A 17,955-nucleotide genomic window follows, 5' to 3' on the forward strand; every position below is an offset into this window, starting at 1 on the left:
GCTGGGGGGGCAGAGTCCGAGAGCTACACAGAAGCCAACCGGGGGGGGCGCGCAGGGAAAGCCACAAGTGCCCCTTGGTTCTCCACGTCGGCTGGGTTCGTTAGCTCGATCAACGAATTCCTCGCCCGTCCCCCAGCACGAGGCGATGGCCCGTCCCTTTAAAAACGGGAGCATGGATACCACGGGAGGCGAAGCGGCTGGCGAGATCCGGCGGGAAAGCTGGCAGGGTGGGCGGGGCCTCTTGCCCGCCAATCCCCTGGCTCATGCCGGCAACGGGGATGGGTCGAAGCAGCAGCCAGGAGGGGTGGGGGGCGGAGGGATACGGGGGGGTGGTCTTAGGTCATGCGCGAAGCAGCACCTCCTCCGCCCAGGCAGTGCAGAGAGCCGAGCGGAGGGATACGCAGTCCGGTGGGACAAGGGCGTGCACAGTCCCGGGCGCCGATGTGTCCCTACGCCCGGGACTCTTTTTTCGTATTGGGCTTGTTGCCAAGGAGGGCGTCGATTTCCTGAATGACGGGCGGGGTCAGCTGGGCCAGCACCTGCCGAGGGGGGGCGGGTGAGATCTCCCATACCAACGCCCCTCCCCCTGCTGGGAGAGAACCCAGGAGTCCTGGCTCCCAGCCCCGCCTGCTCTGACCCACCAGCCCCCACTCCCTTCCCAGAGCTGGGGAGAGAACCCAGGAGTCCTGGCTCCCAGCCCCCCTGCTCTAACCACCAGCCCCCACTCCCCTCCCAGAGCTGGGGAGAGAACCCAGGAGTCCTGGCTCCCAGCCCCCCTGCTCTACCCACCAGCCCCCACTCCCCTCCCAGAGCCACGGAGAGAACCCAGGCGTCCTGGCTCCCAGCCCCCTGCTCTAACCCACCCGTCCCCACTCCCCTCCCAGAGCTGGGGAGAGAACCCAGGAGTCCTGGCTCCCAGCCCCCCTGCTCTAACCCACCCGTCCCCACTCCCCTCCCAGAGCTGGGGAGAGAACCCAGGAGTCCTGGCTCCCAGCCCCCCTGCTCTAACCCACCAGCCCCCACTCCCCTCCCAGAGCCGGGGAGAGAACCCAGGAGTCCTGGCTCCCAGCGCCCCCTGCTCTAACCCACCAGCCCCCACTCCCCTCCCAGAGCCGGGGAGAGAACCCAGGAGTCCTGGCTCCCAGCCCCTCTGCTCTAACCACTAGACCCCACTCCCCTCCCAGACTCAGGAGAGAACCCAGGAGTCCTGGCTCTCAGCCCCCCCTGGTCCGACCCACCAGCCCCCACTGCCCTCCCAGAGCTGGGGAGAGAACCCAGGAGTCCTGGCTCCCAGCCCCCCTGCTCTAACCCCCAGCCCCCACTCCCCTCCCAGAGCCGGGGAGAGAACCCAGGAGTCCTGGCTCCCAGCCCCCCCTGCTCTAACCCCCAGCCCCCACTCCCCTCCCAGAGCTGGGGAGAGAACTCAGGAGTCCTGGCTCCCAGCCCCCCCACCCCCTGCTCTGACCCACCAGCCCCCACTCCCCTCCCAGAGCCGGGGAGAGAACCCAGGAGTCCTGGCTCCCAGCCCCCCTGCTCTAACCCACCAGCCCCCACTCCCCTCCCAGAGCCGGGGAGAGAACCCAGGAGTCCTGGCTCCCAGCCCCTCTGCTCTAACCACTAGACCCCACTCCCCTCCCAGACTCAGGAGAGAACCCAGGAGTCCTGGCTCTCAGCCCCCCCTGGTCCGACCCACCAGCCCCCACTGCCCTCCCAGAGCTGGGGAGAGAACCCAGGAGTCCTGGCTCCCAGCCCCCCTGCTCTAACCCCCAGCCCCCACTCCCCTCCCAGAGCCGGGGAGAGAACCCAGGAGTCCTGGCTCCCAGCCCCCCCTGCTCTAACCCCCAGCCCCCACTCCCCTCCCAGAGCTGGGGGGAGCATGGCGGGGGAGGGACACTCACATGGATGGCTCCCAGGTTCTCGATCAGCTGTTCGGTGCTGGACACCCCGAGCAAGACGGAGCTGACGCCCTCAGAGCGCAGGCACCAGGCTGTGGGGCAGAGACAGGGAGGTGGGAAGGGCTGGGGGGGCAGTCCCCCTTGCCCCCCAAGGGAGAGCGCCCCCTGCTGACCCCCACCACTCCCTGCCCCACAGCGCCCCCTAGTGCCGCCCTGAGGCCAGCCCTGCCTGGCAGGGGAGAGTGCCCCCTGCTGAGCCTCTGCCCCGCTCCCTGCCCCACAGCGCCCCCTAGTGCCTCCCTGGGGCCAGCCCTGCCTGCCAGGGGAGAGCGCCCCCTGCTGAGCCCCTGCCCCGCTCCCTGCCCCACAGCGCCCCCTAGTGCTGCTCTGGGGCCAGCCCTGCCTGCCAGGGGAGAGCGCCCCCTGCTGAGCCCCCCATCCTGCTCCCTGCCCCACAGCGCCCCCTAGTGCCCTGGGGCCAGCCCTGCCTGCCAGGGGAGAGCGCCCCCTGCTGAGCTCCCCACCCCGCTCCCTGCCTCACAGCGCCCCCTAGTGCTGCCCTGGGGCCAGTCCTGCCTGCCAGGAGAGCGCCCCCTGCTGAGCCCCTGCCCCGCTCCCTGCTCCACAGCGCCCCCTAGTGCCCTGGGGCCAGCCGTGTCTGCCAGGGGAGAGCGCCCCCTGCTGAGCCCCCCATCCTGCTCCCTGCCCCACAGCGCCCCCTAGTGCCCTGGGGCCAGCCCTGCCAGCCAGGGGAGAGCGCCCCCTGCTGACCCCCACCCCGCTCCCTGCCCCACAGCGCCCCCTAGCGCCACCCTGGGGCCAACCCCCTGCCAGGGGAGAGCGCCCCCTGCTACTCCCGCCCCGCTCCGTGCCCCACAGCGTCCCCTAGCGCCGCCCTGGGGCCTGACCCTCACCGATCGCCAGCTGGGCCACGGTGCAGCCCAGACGCTCGGCGATGGGCTGCAGCTCCTTGATCTTGGCCTGTTGCTTCCGCCCGTCGTCGCTCTGCAGCTTCTCCTTCAGCCACTGGTAGCCCTGGGGGGGGACAGGGCGTCAGGCGGTGCCGGGGGGGGGACGGGACGGGGGGACAGGGCGTCAGGCGGTGCCGGGGGGGGACAGGGTGTCAGGCGGGGACGGGGGGGAGTGTTAGAGGATGGAGGGGCAGAGGGAGCCCAGATGGGGGTGCAGGGGCACTGGGGGCGCAGAGGCATGGACAGGGGTGGGGGGTCCCGGCAGGGCATGGGGGGAGCACAGGGTGGGGCAGGGCATGGGGGGGGCCCGTACCTTGATGGCGGCCCGGCAGTTCTCGGGGACCCGTTCCTCATATTTGCCAGTGATGAGGCCGCAGGCCAGGGGGGACCAGGTCACGGCACCCACACCTGGGGGGGATGGACGACAAAGGGATTAGCTCCCCCCAGCGATGCCCCCCATTCCTTCCCCTTCGCCCCATAGATCCTCCCATCCTCATCCCCTCCCCCTATAGCCCCTGCCCCACAGGTCGCTTCTACCCCCCCGCACCCTGCAACACCCCGCCTGATGGACCCCCCCACCCCACAGATCCCCTCCAGCCCCAGCACCCCACTTCACCCCTTCAATACCCTGTCCCATGGACACCCCCCCTCCCATCCCCCACCCCACAGATCCCCTCCACCCCCAGCTCCCTACTCCTGCCCCCCAACACCCTGCCCATGGACACCCCCCCTCCCATCACCCACCCCACAGATCTCCTCCACCCCCAACTCCCAACTCCTGTCCCCCCAAACCCTGCCCCATCAACAGCCCCCCTCCCATTACCCACCCCACAAATCCCTTCCCCCATCAGCTCCCCACCCACAACACCCTGCCCCCCCGGACCCCCTCCCCCTGGCACAGGCACCCACCGATCTTGTGGTAGAGCTCAGGGAGTTGTGACTCCACCTTGTCACGCTGAAACATGTGGTACTCCGCCTGTTCGCACACCGGCGGCACGAGGTTGAACTGCCGGGCCACCGAATACGCCTCCTGCAGGGTATGGGGGGCAGGGGGTGAGACGGGTGTGGCCAAGGGACACCCCCCCCCGGTATCCCCTCATCCCTCCTGGCATGGGCCCCTGAAAGCCTCCCACTGCCTGGGGGCCCCGTCCCCTCCCCCCTCAAACTGGGGGTGCCCTCTGCCCCACCCTCCCAATTCCCGGTGCGGGCGGGGCACTCACCATGATCTCCATGGCGCTCCAGCGCGAGGTGCCCCAGTACATGGCCATGCCCTGGTTGATGACGTAAGTCATGGCCCGCACGATCTCTGGGCATGGGAATGGGGGGCGGGGAAAAGAGGGGAGACAGGTCAGCCAAGGACTCCTGCTTCCCCCCCACCGGGGAGCCCCCCTTTCAAACCCCAGCTGCTCAAAGCAGTGGGACCTGAGCCCCACTCGGGTGCCGTGTTCACTCTGAACCCTACTGACGGCGGTTCCTAGCTCCGGCAGAGCCACAGCCAATGGGAGTGTTAATCCTGGCCCCTACTGATGGGCAAATACATCTCAATGGCACTGACGGATATCGCTACCATTTAGCTCAATGGACGGTTGACTCTGAAACCTACTGATGGCAGCATTTCCCGCCCACTCTGCGAACAGACGTGTGACCTGGCCCGATTTATCTCAGTGACCAGGTTATTTCTGGAGACCTAATGTGATTAATTCATTCCTCGCTGGCCCCAGGAGAGATGTGATACGGCCCTATTTAGCTCAATGGGGTGTTGACTCTGAAACCTACTGAGGGTGGTTTTTCATACCCAGACTGCAGAGTCAGAGCAGACGGAGGTGGAACCTGGGTTGAGCCATCTCCGAGGGACGTGCCGGCCACGGGCCTGTTAGGATACGTGTCTGTCTGTCCACGGGCAGGGTTCACCCCATGGCCACCCCCCTCTCAAACATTACAATACGAGCAGACACCCCTTTGCACTGACATATTCGCACAGAGCCCGACCTATAGCGTAGAGTCCCGTGAACACCACAGTGACCCAGCATGGGGGTCTCTATCCTACACTGCTTGGTCAATGGGGGTCAGAGGGGCTATAGGGTTCTAGGGGGCTTTGGGGAGGGACTGGGTCAATGGAGAGGTCTATGGGGACTTGGAGGGTCCACCCTATGGGGGAGGTCTATGGGGTTTGGAGAACAAGGGTGGTTAGTGAAGTTCTAGGGGGTTCAGGGATCTCTGCCCTACAGGGCTGCTTCCATTTGGGGGGGCCAAGGAGGTTTGTGGGGCATTCAGGGTCTATTGGTTTAAGGGGCAACTATGTGGTTTTGGGTATCTCTATGAGGCCAGGTCTATGGGGTTCTATGGGTTTTTTTGGGGGGGTCAATGGGCATTCAGGGGCCTCTCTGTCCTATGGGGCCAGGTCTATGGATTTTTGGGGGCCTGTGGGGGTTCAGAAGTCTCTGCCCTATGGGGTCAGGTCTATGGATTTTTTGGGGGCCTGTGGGGGTTCAGGGGTCTCTGCCCTATGGGGTCAGGTCTATGGGGTAGTACAGGGGTTCAGGGGTCTATGGGGTTCGGGGGTGCCAATGCGAGTTCAGAGGGGGGTCTCTAGCCCACAACGCTGGGCCTGTTGGGTTCTATAGGTTCTGGAGGGGTCTATAGGAGTTTGTGGGGGTCTATAGGGCTGTAGAGGGTTTCCATGGGGGGATCTATGGGGGTTTGGGGGGGTCTCTCCAGTACCTTCCAGTAGCAGTAGGCGGAAATTGGGGTCATACTCTGCGGGGGGAAGCAGACACAGGTGAGAAGGGGATATGGGGGGCCCATCCCCCCACAGCCCCCCCATGAGATTTCCCGGGGGGGGCACACACACGCATGGGGGCTCTTGGTGCTGGGATGGGGGTGTCCCGGAGGGGCAATGCTGAAGGGACGGGGGGAGGCGCACGGGGGGGGCGGAACCGGTGGGGTGGGGGCAGAGGGACGGGACCCACCTTCCATGGGGCTGTTGACGTCCATGCGGTTGGCAAAGACGATATCGACGTAGCCCAGCTGCAGCCGCTCCAGCGACCCCCTTAGCCCTGGGGGGGGGGCATGGGGGGGTCAGTCGGGGAGCACAGGGAGCCCCCCACCCCACTGGGCCGCCTGAATCCTGCCACCCGCCACAGACTCCTCCCCCCTGGGATGGACACCCCCCATGCTTCCCCTACCTGCCCAGCCCCTCCAATCCTACCCCACCCCCTTGAATCCTGCTAGCCCCCACCCCATCCCCTCCTCCATCTCCCCTGAGGCCCCCAAATCCTGCCCCACCCCCCTCTTCTGCTGCCCCTCCCCACAGCACCCCCCCACCTACCCAGTCCTCTTGAATCCTGCTAGCCCCCACCCCATTCCCTGAGGTCCCCAAATCCTGCCCCCACCCCCTCCTGCTCTCCCCCTCCCCTCAGCTCCGCCCCTTCAACCCAAACCCTGCCCTTCCCCTAGCTTGACCCTACCCCAGTGCTCCCCCCCCACAATCCGCATCTCACCCTCAATGATGTGCTTCCGGGAGAGGCCCCGCTCCGTCTCCGCCCTGGGGGGGGGAAGAGATAAAGAGTTGGGGGTGAGGGGGGTCCCCTAAGCCAACCCATAGGGGCCTGCCCCCAGGGGGAATAGGGGGTCTCAGCGTCCATGGCCAGCTCAGCCCCCCTTGCCCCACTGGGCTGAGACCCGGCAAACTCATGTCATTGATAAACATGGGACCGGGTGGGAGCCGGCGCCCCCTAGAGGGGACAGGCCCCTGCCCCATTCCCCGTCCCCCAGCCCCATGGCATTCTGGGTACTCACTGGCCACCCCAGTAGATCTTGGTGGTGACAACGTAGCTGGATCGCCTGGGGGGAGGAAGGGAGGCAGGTTAGGCAGGCAATGGAGAGACCCCCCCCAGCCCAGCCCCCCACCCTGCTCCCTGCCCCATAGTGCCCCCAACAGAAGGGAGGTTGGGGGGCTGGTTACCTCCAGCCTTTGCTTCGCAGGATGTTGCCCAGAGTTTTTTCTGCCCTGAAAGGAAGAGGGAGGGGGAAAAAGCAGATGAAAGAGAAATAGGAATCCCCCCACCCCTCCCAGCCGCACGCTGTTCCCTAGCCAGGACTCCTGGGTTCTCTGCCCGGCTCTGGGAGGGGAGTGGGGGCTGGAGGGTTAGAGCAGGGGGGGCTGGGAGCCAGGACTCCTGGGTTCTCTCCCCGGCTCTGGGAGGGGAGTGGGAGCTGGTGGTTAGAGCAGGGGGGCTGGGAGCCAGGACTCCTGGGTTCTCTCCCCGGCTCTGGGAGGGGAGTGGTGGCTGGGGGTCAGAACTAGGGGGCGCTGGTAGCCAGGACTCCTGGGTTCTCTCCCTGGCTCTGGGAGGGGAGTGGGGGCTGGTGGTTAGAGCAGGGGGGTCTGGGAGCCAGGACTCCTGGGTTCTCCCCCCTGCTCTGGGAGGAGAGTGGGGGCTGGTGGTTAGAGCAGGGGGGGCTGGGAGCCAGGACTCCTGGGTTCTCCCCCCTGCTCTGGGAGGAGAGTGGGGTCAGGTGGTTAGAGCAGGGGGGGCTGGGAGCCAGGACTCCTGGGTTCTTCCCTGCCAGGAGAAGGACACCTACTTGCCGGCGGCGTAGACCTCAGCCGTGTCGAAGAGGTTGACCCCGTTCTCGTAGGCGATGGTCATCACGTTCTCTGCAGTCTGGGGGTGCAGAGAGCTGAGTCAGGTAAGTGACCCACAGCTCCATGCTGCCCCCCCACCTGCGCTGGGCCCCCTAGGATCTCTCGGGGACCCACAGCTTCCTGGCTGACCCAGGACTCACCTCGTCTGAGATCTGGGAGCCAAACGTCACCCAGGTGCCTGCGGGGAGAGAATCGGTGATATGAGCCGGAGCCAGGAGAGGGGGAGAGTGTAGGGGCTGGGGGGGGGGACACAGCCCACTCTACCCTCCTCAGTCTGTGCCCTTCCAGTCACCCCCAAACCCTGCTGGGATCCCCCCACCCTGCGCTCCCCACGCCACCCACCTGGCCCTGACATGAGAACTCACCAAGCCCGAGGCAGGACACACGGAGCCCGGATTTCCCCAGATTTCTGCAGAAGAAAAAGCAGAATTGGGGGAGTTTACAGACCGCACCCCCCTCCAAGGACAGAGAGTTCCCATGCCCCTCACTCCTAAACTGCAGCCCCCAGCCCCGCCGCCCCAGAGGTGGCTGCATCTCAGCGCTGGGCGAGGGGGCCCTGTGTAACCACCCGCCCCACCCCAGAGGTGGCCGCATCTCAGCGCTGGGCAAGGGGTCCCTGTGTAACCAGCCGCCCCGCCCCAGAGGTGGCTGCATCTCAGTGCTGGGCAAGGGGTCCCTGTGTAACCAGCCGCCCCGCCCCAGAGGTGGCCGCATCTCAGCGCTGGGCGAGGGGTCCCTGGGTAACCAGCCACCCCGCCCCAGAGGTGGCTGCATCTCAGCGCTGGGCGAGGGGTCCCTGGGTAACCAGTCGCCCCACCCCAGAGGTGGCCGCATCTCAGCGCTGGGCAAGGGGTCCCTGTGTAACCAGCCGCCCCGCCCCAGAGGTGGCCGCATCTCAGCGCTGGGCAAGGGGTCCCTGTGTAACCAGCCGCCCTGCCCCAGAGGTGGCCGCATCTCAGCGCTGGGCAAGGGGTCCCTGGGTAACCAGCCGCCCCGCCCCAGAGGTGGCCGCATCTCAGCGCTGGGCGAGGGGTCCCTGGGTAACCAGTCGCCCCGCCCCAGAGGTGGCCGCATCTCAGTGCTGGGCAAGGGGTCCCTGGGTAACCAGCCACCCCGCCCCAGAGGCGGCCGCATTTACAAGGGGCCCCGTATACGAGGCAGATACACACTCTCCGGTGTCCCATCTGCCCCACGGCTCAGGCTCATTCCCGGTGGCACGGACCTGGAGTCGGTCCGGATCTCAGAGCTATTTATAGTAACTTCTCGCTCACTGTGGCTGCTCCGGCTGGCACAGGAGCCAGGCATCTCTGGCCGGAGCAGAGAGGGGAAACTGAGGCGCTGACCACAGGCCATGCCAGAGATCACACAGCTAGTCTGCGGAACAACAAAGCAAGGAGTCCTGGCTCCCAGCCCTGCCTGCTCTGACCCACCAGCCCCCACTCTCCTCCCAGAGCCGGGGAGAGAACCCAGGAGTCCTGGCTCCCAGCCCCCCTGCTCTGACCCACCAGCCCCCACTCCCCTCCCAGAGCCGGGGAGAGAACCCAGGAGTCCTGGCTCCCAGCCCCCCCTGCTCTGACCCACCAGCCCCCACTCCCCTCCCACAGCCGGGGAGAGAACCCAGGAGTCCTGGCTCCCAGCTCCCCCTGCTCTAACCCACCAGCCCCCACTCCCCTCCCAGGGCCAGGGAGAGAACCCAGGAGTCCTGGCTCCCAGCCCCCCTGCTCTGACCCACCAGCCCCCACTCCCCTCCCAGAGCCGGGGAGAAAACCCAGGAGTCCTGGCTCCCAGGCCCCCCTGCTCTAACCCACCAGCCCCCACTCCCCTCCCAGCGCCAGGGAGAGAACCCAGGAGTCCTGGCTCCCAGCCCCTCCTGCTCTAACCCACCAGCCCCCACTCCCCTCCCAGAGCCCGGGAGAGAACCCAGGAGTCCTGGCTCCCAGCCCCCCCTGCTCTAACCACCAGCCCCCACTCCCCTCCCAGGGCCGGGGAGAGAACCCAGGAGTCCTGGCTCCCAGCCCCCCCTGCTCTAACCACCAGCCCCCACTCCCCTCCCAGAGCCGGGGAGAGAACCCAGGAGTCCTGGCTCCCAGCCCCTCCTGCTGTAACCCACCAGCCCCCCTCCCCGAGCCAGAGAGAGAACCCAGGCGTCCTGGCTCCCAGACCCCATTTTTCTAACCACTGAGGCAGGAACTCTTCTTAGCCTTCTCAATGTCCCCTACCCCCCATGAGTTCCCCCAACTCCCCCTTTCTGTCCCCAGCCCCCGCTCCCCTTCCTGCGCCCCCCAAATCCCCCACCGCGCCGGCCCCTGCCCCCCTACCTGTATTTCATGCCGGTGGCCAGCCCCGTGGACTCCCGCAGCAGGAACGCGATGTGGGGCAGGTTCTGGCCGGGAGCCCGCAGCCCCGCCACCACCGCCAGCCCCCGGGCCCCCTTAGGGGGCTGGTGCCCCCCATTTCCCGGGCCCCCCGGGGCCGGCGCCCCGCGCCCCCCCGTGCAGAGTCGCTCCTCGGTGCTGCGGCTCCGCAGATTCTGCTCGGTGCAGGCGATAGAGACCTGCATGGCTCAGCCGCAATGTGGGGGGCTGGGACCCCCGGGGGTCCTGGCTCTTTAACCTTAGGGTGACTGCAACCCCCCCCCTCGTTCCTCTTTCTCCTGTCCCCGGAAGGGGGGTGTCCGAAACCTGGGGTGGGGGAAGGGCCGAGGCCGTGCGGGAGAGGTGGGCGAGTGGGGTTGGGCGGGGGGAAGTGGCGGGGAGGGGGGCAGAGAGGGTCCCCCCAGTCCCGGAGGGTTCGCGGCACAGTGCAGCGCAGCCTCGGCCTCATTAGCATAACAGGCTCCGCCCACTGGTCCAGGGCAAGGGATGGTGGGAGGGAAGTAGATGGATTGGCGGCTTTGAGAGGGGAGTGGGGGCTGATGGTTAGAGCGGGGCAGGGGGAGCCAGGACTCCCGGGTTCTCTCCCCGGCTCTGGGAGGGGAGTGGGGGCTGGTGGTTAGAGCAGGGGGGGCTGGGAGCCAGGACTCCTGGGTTCTCTCCTGGCTCTGGGAGGGGAGTGGGGGCTGGTGGTTAGAGCAGGGGGGGCTGGGAGCCAGGACTCCTGGGTTCTCTCCCCAGCTCTGGGAGGGGAGTGGGGGCTGGTGGGTTAGAGCAGGGGGGGCTGGGAGCCAGGACTCCTGGGTTCTCTCCCCGGCTCTGGGAGGGGAGTGGGGGCTGGTGGTTAGAGCAGGGGGGCTGGGAGCCAGGACTCCTGGGTTCTCTCCCCGGCTCTGGGAGGGGAGCGGGGGCTGGTGGGTTAGAGCAGGGGGGGCTGGGAGCCAGGACTCCTGGGTTCTCTCCCCGGCTCTGGGAGGGGAGTGCGGGCTGGTGGGTTAGAGCAGGGGGGGCTGGGAGCCAGGACTCCTGGGTTCTCTCCCCAGCTCTGGGAGGGGAGTGGGGGCTGATGGGTTAGAGCAGTGGGGCTGGGAGCCAGGACTCCTGGGTTCTCTCCCCAGCTCTGGGAGGGGAGTGGGGGCTGGTGGGTTAGAGCAGGGGGGGCTGGGAGCCAGGACTCCTGGGTTCTCTCCCCGGCTCTGGGAGGGGAGCGGGGGCTGGTGGGTTAGAGCAGGGGGGGCTGGGAGCCAGGACTCCTGGGTTCTCTCCCCGGCTCTGGGAGGGGAGTGCGGGCTGGTGGGTTAGAGCAGGGGGGGCTGGGAGCCAGGACTCCTGGGTTCTCTCCCCAGCTCTGGGAGGGGAGTGGGGGCTGATGGGTTAGAGCAGTGGGGCTGGGAGCCAGGACTCCTGGGTTCTCTCCCCAGCTCTGGGAGGGGAGTGGGGGCTGGTGGGTTAGAGCAGGGGGGGCTGGGAGCCAGGACTCCTGGGTTCTCTCCCCGGCTCTGGGAGGGGAGTGCGGGCTGGTGGGTTAGAGCAGGGGGGGCTGGGAGCCAGGACTCCTGGGTTCTCTCCCCAGCTCTGGGAGGGGAGTGGGGGCTGATGGGTTAGAGCAGGGGGGGCTGGGAGCCAGGACTCCTGGGTTCTCTCCCCGGCTCTGGGAGGGGAGTGGGGGCTGGTGGTTAGAGCAGGGGGGCTGGGAGCCAGGACTCCTGGGTTCTCTCCCCGGCTCTGGGAGGGGAGCGGGGGCTGGTGGGTTAGAGCAGGGGGGGCTGGGAGCCAGGACTCCTGGGTTCTCTCCCCGGCTCTGGGAGGGGAGTGCGGGCTGGTGGGTTAGAGCAGGGGGGGCTGGGAGCCAGGACTCCTGGGTTCTCTCCCCAGCTCTGGGAGGGGAGTGGGGGCTGATGGGTTAGAGCAGGGGGGCTGGGAGCCAGGACTCCTGGGTTCTCTCTTAAGGGGATGAACTCTGACATCCAGTCTCCTCCCTGCAGTCTGATCGCAGCCCCCCACCCCCCAAAGCTGGAGGGGGAGGGGCGCTGCGTTCACAGCCGCAGTGACTCTTAAAGGGACCCCACCCCAGGGTGCCCCCCCAGCGCTAGGAGTGTGAGGCTGTGCTGGGGGAGGGGCGGGGAGGAGCTGCTGCTATGTAGGACAGTCCCCCCCAACCAGTGTGTATGGGGGAGGGGTGGACTGGTTCCCCCGCAGCAGGACGCCTGGGTCCACCCTAGAGTTCCTCAGATAAAGTATAAGAATTGGAGGGGGGATGAATGGGCACCGGATGCGGGGAGCCGGGAAAAGCTGGGAATGGGGGGCCCGAGAACCCCAGCACCCCCCACCCCTCAAATGCAAGGGGCCGGGAGAAGCGAGCTCAGGGCTCCCCCTGCTGGGCGTGGGCGGCAGCGCCGCTGAGAGGTACCGACACAGAGCAGCCCCCACATATTAGACCCCCCCCAGATATTGGGGGAAAGGAGGGGATGGATGTACGAGGTGAGGTCGAGTGGGATGGTGGCTAGGACTCCTGGCTTCTCCCCCTGGCTCTGGGAGGGGAGTGGGGGCTGGTGGTTAGAGCAGTGGGGCCTGGGAGCCAGGACTCCTGGGTTCTCTCCCCAGCTCTGGGAGGGGAGTGGGGCTGGTGGGTTAGAGTAGGGGGGGCTGGGAGCCAGGACTCCTGGGTTCTCTCCCCAGCTCTGGGAGGGAGTCTGGTGGTCAGAGCAGGGGGGTCTGTCACAGGGGGTGCCTGTTGGATACAGGGTTTGGGGGCAGGGCTGCATGTTTCCCCCACAGGACAGCACGTTGCTGGGGAGTGGCGGGGACACCCCGATATCCCAGTCCAGGTCTGGGTCTTAGAGAAGCCCGGGCTGCCTTCCCACCCTGCAGTACATGGGCTGCAGCTGCTCCTACAGCCACATGGTGGCGCGAGTTCCCCATCAATGGGAAAAGGCTCTAACCCCCCGCCCCCGGCCCCCACTCCCCTTCCAGAGCCGGGGAGAGAACCCAGGAGTCCTGGCTCCCAGCTCCCCCTGCTCTGACCCGCCAGCCCCCTCTCCCCTCCCAGATCTAGGGAGAGAACCCAGGAGTCCTGGCTCCCAGCCGCCCCCCCGCTCTAACCACCAGCCCCCACTCCCCTCCCAGAGCCGGGAAGAGAACCCAGGAGTCCTGGCTCCCAGCCCCCCCGCTCTAACCACCAGACCCCACTCCCCTCCCAGAGCCAGGAAGAGAACCCAGGAGTCCTGGCTCCCAGCCCCCCCGCTCTAACCACCAGACCCCACTCCCCTCCCAGAGCTGGATAAAGAACCCAGGAGTCCAGGCTCCCAGCCCCCACCCCGCTCTAACCACCAGCCCCCACTCCCCTCCCAGAGCCGGGAGAGAACCCAGGAGTCCTGGCTCCTAGTGTCCCCAGCTCTACCGCACTCAACCCCACTCCCCTCCCAGAGCGGAGGCCAAGAACCCACTTCTCCAGTTTCCTGACATTCCAGGGCCATCTCCCCAACACATACCCCACTCCTGGGCATCTGCTGCAGGGTTACCGTCTGCAGAGGGGTAACAACCTTCTACTGTGACCAACTCCCTCCCAAGCTCATGGGAAAGGGGTCTGTGCCGGGGTCCTAGAGCCTCAAACCCAGCCGACGTGGGGCTGTAGCCAAATGCATAGGAGGGGGGCAGAGTTAAGGTGAAATGGACATCATCAATGCCTGGACTTCGCCCCCGTCAGGGCATATGCAGGAGAAAGACCTGGAGGTCCCTCATTGATTCACTGGAGGCCATTGGGAACGTGCTGGTCGCTGCTCCCCAAGCCCCCCAATCTGGTTGCCATGGTGAGGGAGCCGTCCCCTTGCATGCGGGGAGCTCAGGCCGGAGGCCTGTGGAGATGTTGCTCCTTCCCTGGTGGTGCCACCTAATGCAAATCACCCCAGCTCCTTTGCATAGGGAAGCCTCATTTGCATAGAGCCATCCAGCATGGCCTTTGGAGGGGGCCTCGATGAGGACGTGGATCACGGCTGCCCCCAGGGGGCACTACCGGGACCCTGTAGGCTGCAGAATGGGGGTCCAGGTATGGGGGGGACAGGAAATAGGGGGTGCAGTGAGCCCCCAGCATGGAGGGACTGGGTGGGGGAGCTGCAGGGTGCCCCCTATACTCTGCTTGGGTACCTATCACCGGTCCCCGTGCCCTGCACTGGCACCTTCCCCGTGCCCCCTGCACCGGTACCTCTCCCTGGTGCCCCCTCTGCTGGCACTTCCCCCCGGTGCCCGCAGTGCCCTGTGCTGGCACCTCCCTCCATGGCCTCTGTACCCTGCGCTGGCACCTCCCTCCCCCCAGGCCCCCAGTGCCCTGCGCTGGCACCTTCCTCCCCCCGTGTCCCCTGTGCCCTGCACTGGCACCTCCCTCACCCCGTGCCCTGCACTGGTAGCTCTCCCCAGTGCCCCCTCTGCTGGCACTTCCCCCTGGTGCCCCCAGTGCTCTGCGCTGGTTCCTCCCCCCGGTGCCCCCAGTGCCCTGTGCTGGCACCTCCCTCCCTGGCCTTTGTACCCTGCGCTGGCACCTCCCTCCCCTCATGTGCCCTGTCCCCTGCACTGGTACCTCCCTCCCCCAATGCCTCCTGTGCCCTGCGCTGGTACCTCCCCCAGGTGTCCCTTGCACTGGCACCTCCCCGTGCCCTGTGCTGGGACCTCCCCTGGTGTCCCCTGTACCCTGTGCTGGCACCTCCCCGTGCCCTGCGCTGGTACCTCCCCGGTGTCCCCTGTACCCTGTGCTGGCACCTCCCCCTGTGCCCTGCGCTGGTACCTCCCCGGTGTCCCCTGTACCCTGCGCTGGCACCTTCCCCGGTGCCCCCGGTACCCTACGCTGGATCCTCCCCCCGGTGCCCCCTGTACCATGCACTGGCACCTCCCCCTGTGCCGGCACCTCCCCCCGGTGCCCCGGGTGCCGGCACCTCCCCCCGATGCCCCCTGTACCCTGCGCTGGCATCTCCCCCCCGGTGCCCCCTGTACCGTGCACTGGCACCTCCCAGGTACCCTGCGCCAGCAGCCTGCTTTGGGGCTCCTCTACAGGACACCCCGCCCCAGCCACCCCCCGGGCGGCGCCCCCTACCTGTAGCCCATGGCGGTGCGGGTGCTCTGCAGCTCCTCGGCCGGCAGCCCCGCCTCCAGCAGGTAGCTCTCCAGCCGCCTGCGCTCCAGCAGCCGCCGCGCCGCCTCCAGCAGCTGCCCCGGGGTGAGAGCCGAGTCCCGGCCCGCCGCGCTCCCCTGGCTGCGCCACCGCCCGGCCTCGCCCCGCCCGCCTTTGCCCTTCTTGGCGGTCGGCAGCCCGTACAGCTCGTCCAGGCTCAGCTTGGCCCCCACTGCGCCGCGCCCCGCCGGGCCCGGGACCCCCCGCGAGGAGCTGGCGAACATGGCCTCGGTGCGCGCTGCGCCTTGTCCTCCTTGCGCCCTGATCTCGGTGCGCCTTCTCCTCCGTGCGCCCTGCACCCTGATCTCGGTGCGCTTTCTCCTCCGTGCGCCCTGCGCCTTGTCCCCCGTGCGCCCTGATCTCGGTGCGCCTTCTCCTCCGTGCGCCCTGCACCCTGATCTCGGTGCGCCTTCTCCTCCGTGCGCCCTGCACCCTGATCTCGGTGCGCTTTCTCCTCCGTGCGCCCTGATCTCGGTGCGCTTTCTCCTCCGTGCGCCCTGCGCCTTGTCCCCCGTGCGCCCTGATCTCGGTGCGCCTTCTCCTCCGTGCCTCTGCGCCTTGTCCCCCGTGCGCCCTGATCTCGGTGCGCCTTCTCCTCCGTGCCTCTGTGGCTTGTCCCCCGTGCGCCCTGATCTCGGTGCGCCTTCTCCTCCGTGCCCCTGTGCCCTGACCTCGGTGCGCCTTCTCCTCCGTGCGCCCTGTGCCTTGTCCCCCGTGCGCCCTGATCTTGGTGCGCCTTCTCCTCCGTTCGCCCTGATCTCGGTGCGCCTTCTCCTCCGTGCGCCCTGAGCCTTCTCCTCCGTGCGCCCTGCGCCTTGTCCCCCGTGCGCCTGATCTCGGTGCGCCTTCTCCTCCGTTCGCCCTGATCTCGGTGCGCCTTCTCCTCCGTGCGCCCTGCGCCTTGTCCCCCGTGCGCCCTGATCTCGGTGCCTTCTCCTCCGTGCGCCCTGAGCCTTGTCCCCCGTGCGCCCTGATCTCGGTGCGCCTTCTCCTCCGTGCGCCCTGCGCTCCTGGCGCCGGGACACTCTCCCCTCCCCCTGGAGCCACGTGGAGCCGGCTTAGCCGGGGGCTGGGCAGCTGCCATACTGTGAACCTCTCACCTCTCCTGCCATCTGCCCCCTCCCCATCCCCCCTGTGACCCGTCCCCAGTCCCCTCTCTTTCTGCAGCTCATTAACCATGCCCCCCTCCCCCCAGGGGCACTTACCCCATGCCCTTATGCCCCCCTGGAGAGCCGCTCCCTTGGTGAACCCCCACAACAGGGGGACCCCAGGCAGAGGCAGGGTGATCTCCTCTCCCCACCTACTCCACAGGCACTGCTCCTCCCCACCTCGTGCCCCCAGCTGCTGCCCACCCCAGGCATGTGAACTGGTCTGCCCAATGCCCCTCTCCCAGCCTGGGCAAGTCTGTAACCCACCCACCCTGCCCCTGATGTAGGGGGCACAGACGGACAGGGACCACAGTGTCCTTCCCCCAGGCAGTGGGTTCTCATCAGCCGTGTTCTCACAAGGACTGGTTCTCACAAGGGCCTGGGTATTTTCCCAAGAGGCCTGTGGTTTTCACGAGCGGTCCCCGCTTCTCAGCAGAAATCTGTGATTCTTGTAAGAGGCCTGAGATTTTCACAAGAGACTGACAATTTTTCACAAGGAGTCCTGGATTTTCACAAGAGGCCGATGATTTTCACAAGTGGTCACTGATTCTCACAAGAACCCGGAGATTTTCACAAGAGGCTAGTGGTTTTCATGAGTGGTCCCTGAATCTCGCAAGAAGTCAGAGATTTTCACAATGATTTCTCACATGCAGTCCCTGCGTCTCACAGGAGGCCAGAGATTTTCACAAGACCAATGATTTTTCACAAGGGATTCCTCATTTTCACAGGTCAGTGACTTTTTGGAGGGGGTCACACACCCAGGGACTCCCCATCTAGGCAGACTCCCTCCTTTTCTAAGCACAGCCCCCCCCCCCCATATCACCATGACAGCAGCTTCCCGGAGTGACCAGATTAGCTAAGCTGCTTAAGGGAACAGGCGGCCAGCAGCTGGGGTTGGCTCAGAGCCAGGAATGGGGTGCAGGGGAGAAGGGGCATCTGCCGGCGGGGGAGGGGAAAGGGCCCTTACACAGTGTGCGTGGGGGGCCAGATCGCCCTGTGGTGTCTGGGAGGGGAGTAGGGTCAGGTGGGTAGAGCAGGGGGGCTGCGAGCCAGGACTCCTGGGTTCCCCCCCCCGGCTCTGGGAAGGGAGCGGGGGCTGGTGGGTTAGAGCAGGGGGGCTGGGTGCCAGGACTCGTGGGTTCTCTCCCCAGTTCTGGGAGGGAAGTGGGGGCTGGTGGGTTAGAGCAGGGGGGGCTGGGAGCCAGGACTCCTGGGTTCTCCCCCCAGCTCTGGGAGGGGAGTGGGGGCTGGTGGGTTAGAGCAGGGGGGCTGCGAGCCAGGACTCCTGGGTTCCCCCCCCCGGCTCTGGGAAGGGAGCGGGGGCTGGTGGGTTAGAGCAGGGGGGTTGGGTGCCAGGACTCGTGGGTTCTCTCCCCAGTTCTGGGAGGGAAGTGGGGGCTGGTGGGTTAGAGCAGGGGCGCTGGGAGCCAGGACTCCTGGGTTCTCTCCCCAGCTCTGGCAGAGGAGTGACAGGACACGTGGTTTCTATCCCCCCTTAGGGCCTGTGAGGACATTACAGGGGAGCAGGGCACCCAGGACTCATCCCCTGCTATGCCCAGGGAGTGCCAGCCTGGTTGGGCCCAGCTCCTGGGAGCGGGTCCCATGCCAGGGGCAGGCTGACCCGCGGCCCCCCAAGGGTCAATGCAGCCGGCCCTGCTGCCAATGGCTGCTCAGATCCTGGTATTTGGGGCTGTTAGGGAATTAAACCACCAGCATCGTGCAGACAACTAATGCCCAACGCGCCACCTGGCACTGGGCTA

At 67.0% G+C, this 17,955-nt stretch overlaps 1 protein-coding gene across 6 annotated transcripts; it reads right to left on the reverse strand.

Annotated features, from left to right (window-relative positions):
- Positions 1 to 360: 360 nt before the first annotated feature.
- KCNAB3 (potassium voltage-gated channel subfamily A regulatory beta subunit 3) lies at positions 361 to 17,272 on the reverse strand. Of its 6 annotated transcripts, none has more exons than XM_030546277.1 (16): positions 15,909 to 17,272; positions 14,970 to 15,877; positions 7,880 to 7,923; positions 7,655 to 7,692; positions 7,454 to 7,533; positions 6,831 to 6,875; positions 6,665 to 6,709; positions 6,367 to 6,410; positions 5,836 to 5,922; positions 5,588 to 5,623; positions 4,087 to 4,172; positions 3,776 to 3,896; positions 3,180 to 3,274; positions 2,810 to 2,930; positions 1,899 to 1,987; positions 361 to 539 (listed from the first exon to the last, which is right to left on the reverse strand). In XM_030546277.1, exons 1-16 carry the CDS (start codon positions 16,224 to 16,226, stop codon positions 450 to 452), a joined length of 2,247 nt encoding a protein of 748 aa, XP_030402137.1. In that variant the 5' UTR covers positions 16,227 to 17,272; the 3' UTR covers positions 361 to 449. The 6 variants fall into 6 exon arrangements, with proteins under 6 accessions (XP_030402137.1, XP_030402140.1, XP_030402143.1 ...); XM_030546280.1 differs by having other exon boundaries at positions 14,970 to 15,456; positions 15,528 to 16,193; XM_030546283.1 differs by having other exon boundaries at positions 14,970 to 15,501; positions 15,931 to 15,970.
- Between the last annotated feature and the right edge of the window lie 683 nt (positions 17,273 to 17,955).

This window comes from Gopherus evgoodei, unplaced genomic scaffold (assembly GCF_007399415.2).
Source record: "Gopherus evgoodei ecotype Sinaloan lineage unplaced genomic scaffold, rGopEvg1_v1.p scaffold_43_arrow_ctg1, whole genome shotgun sequence".
Lineage (NCBI taxonomy): Eukaryota > Metazoa > Chordata > Testudines > Testudinidae > Gopherus > Gopherus evgoodei.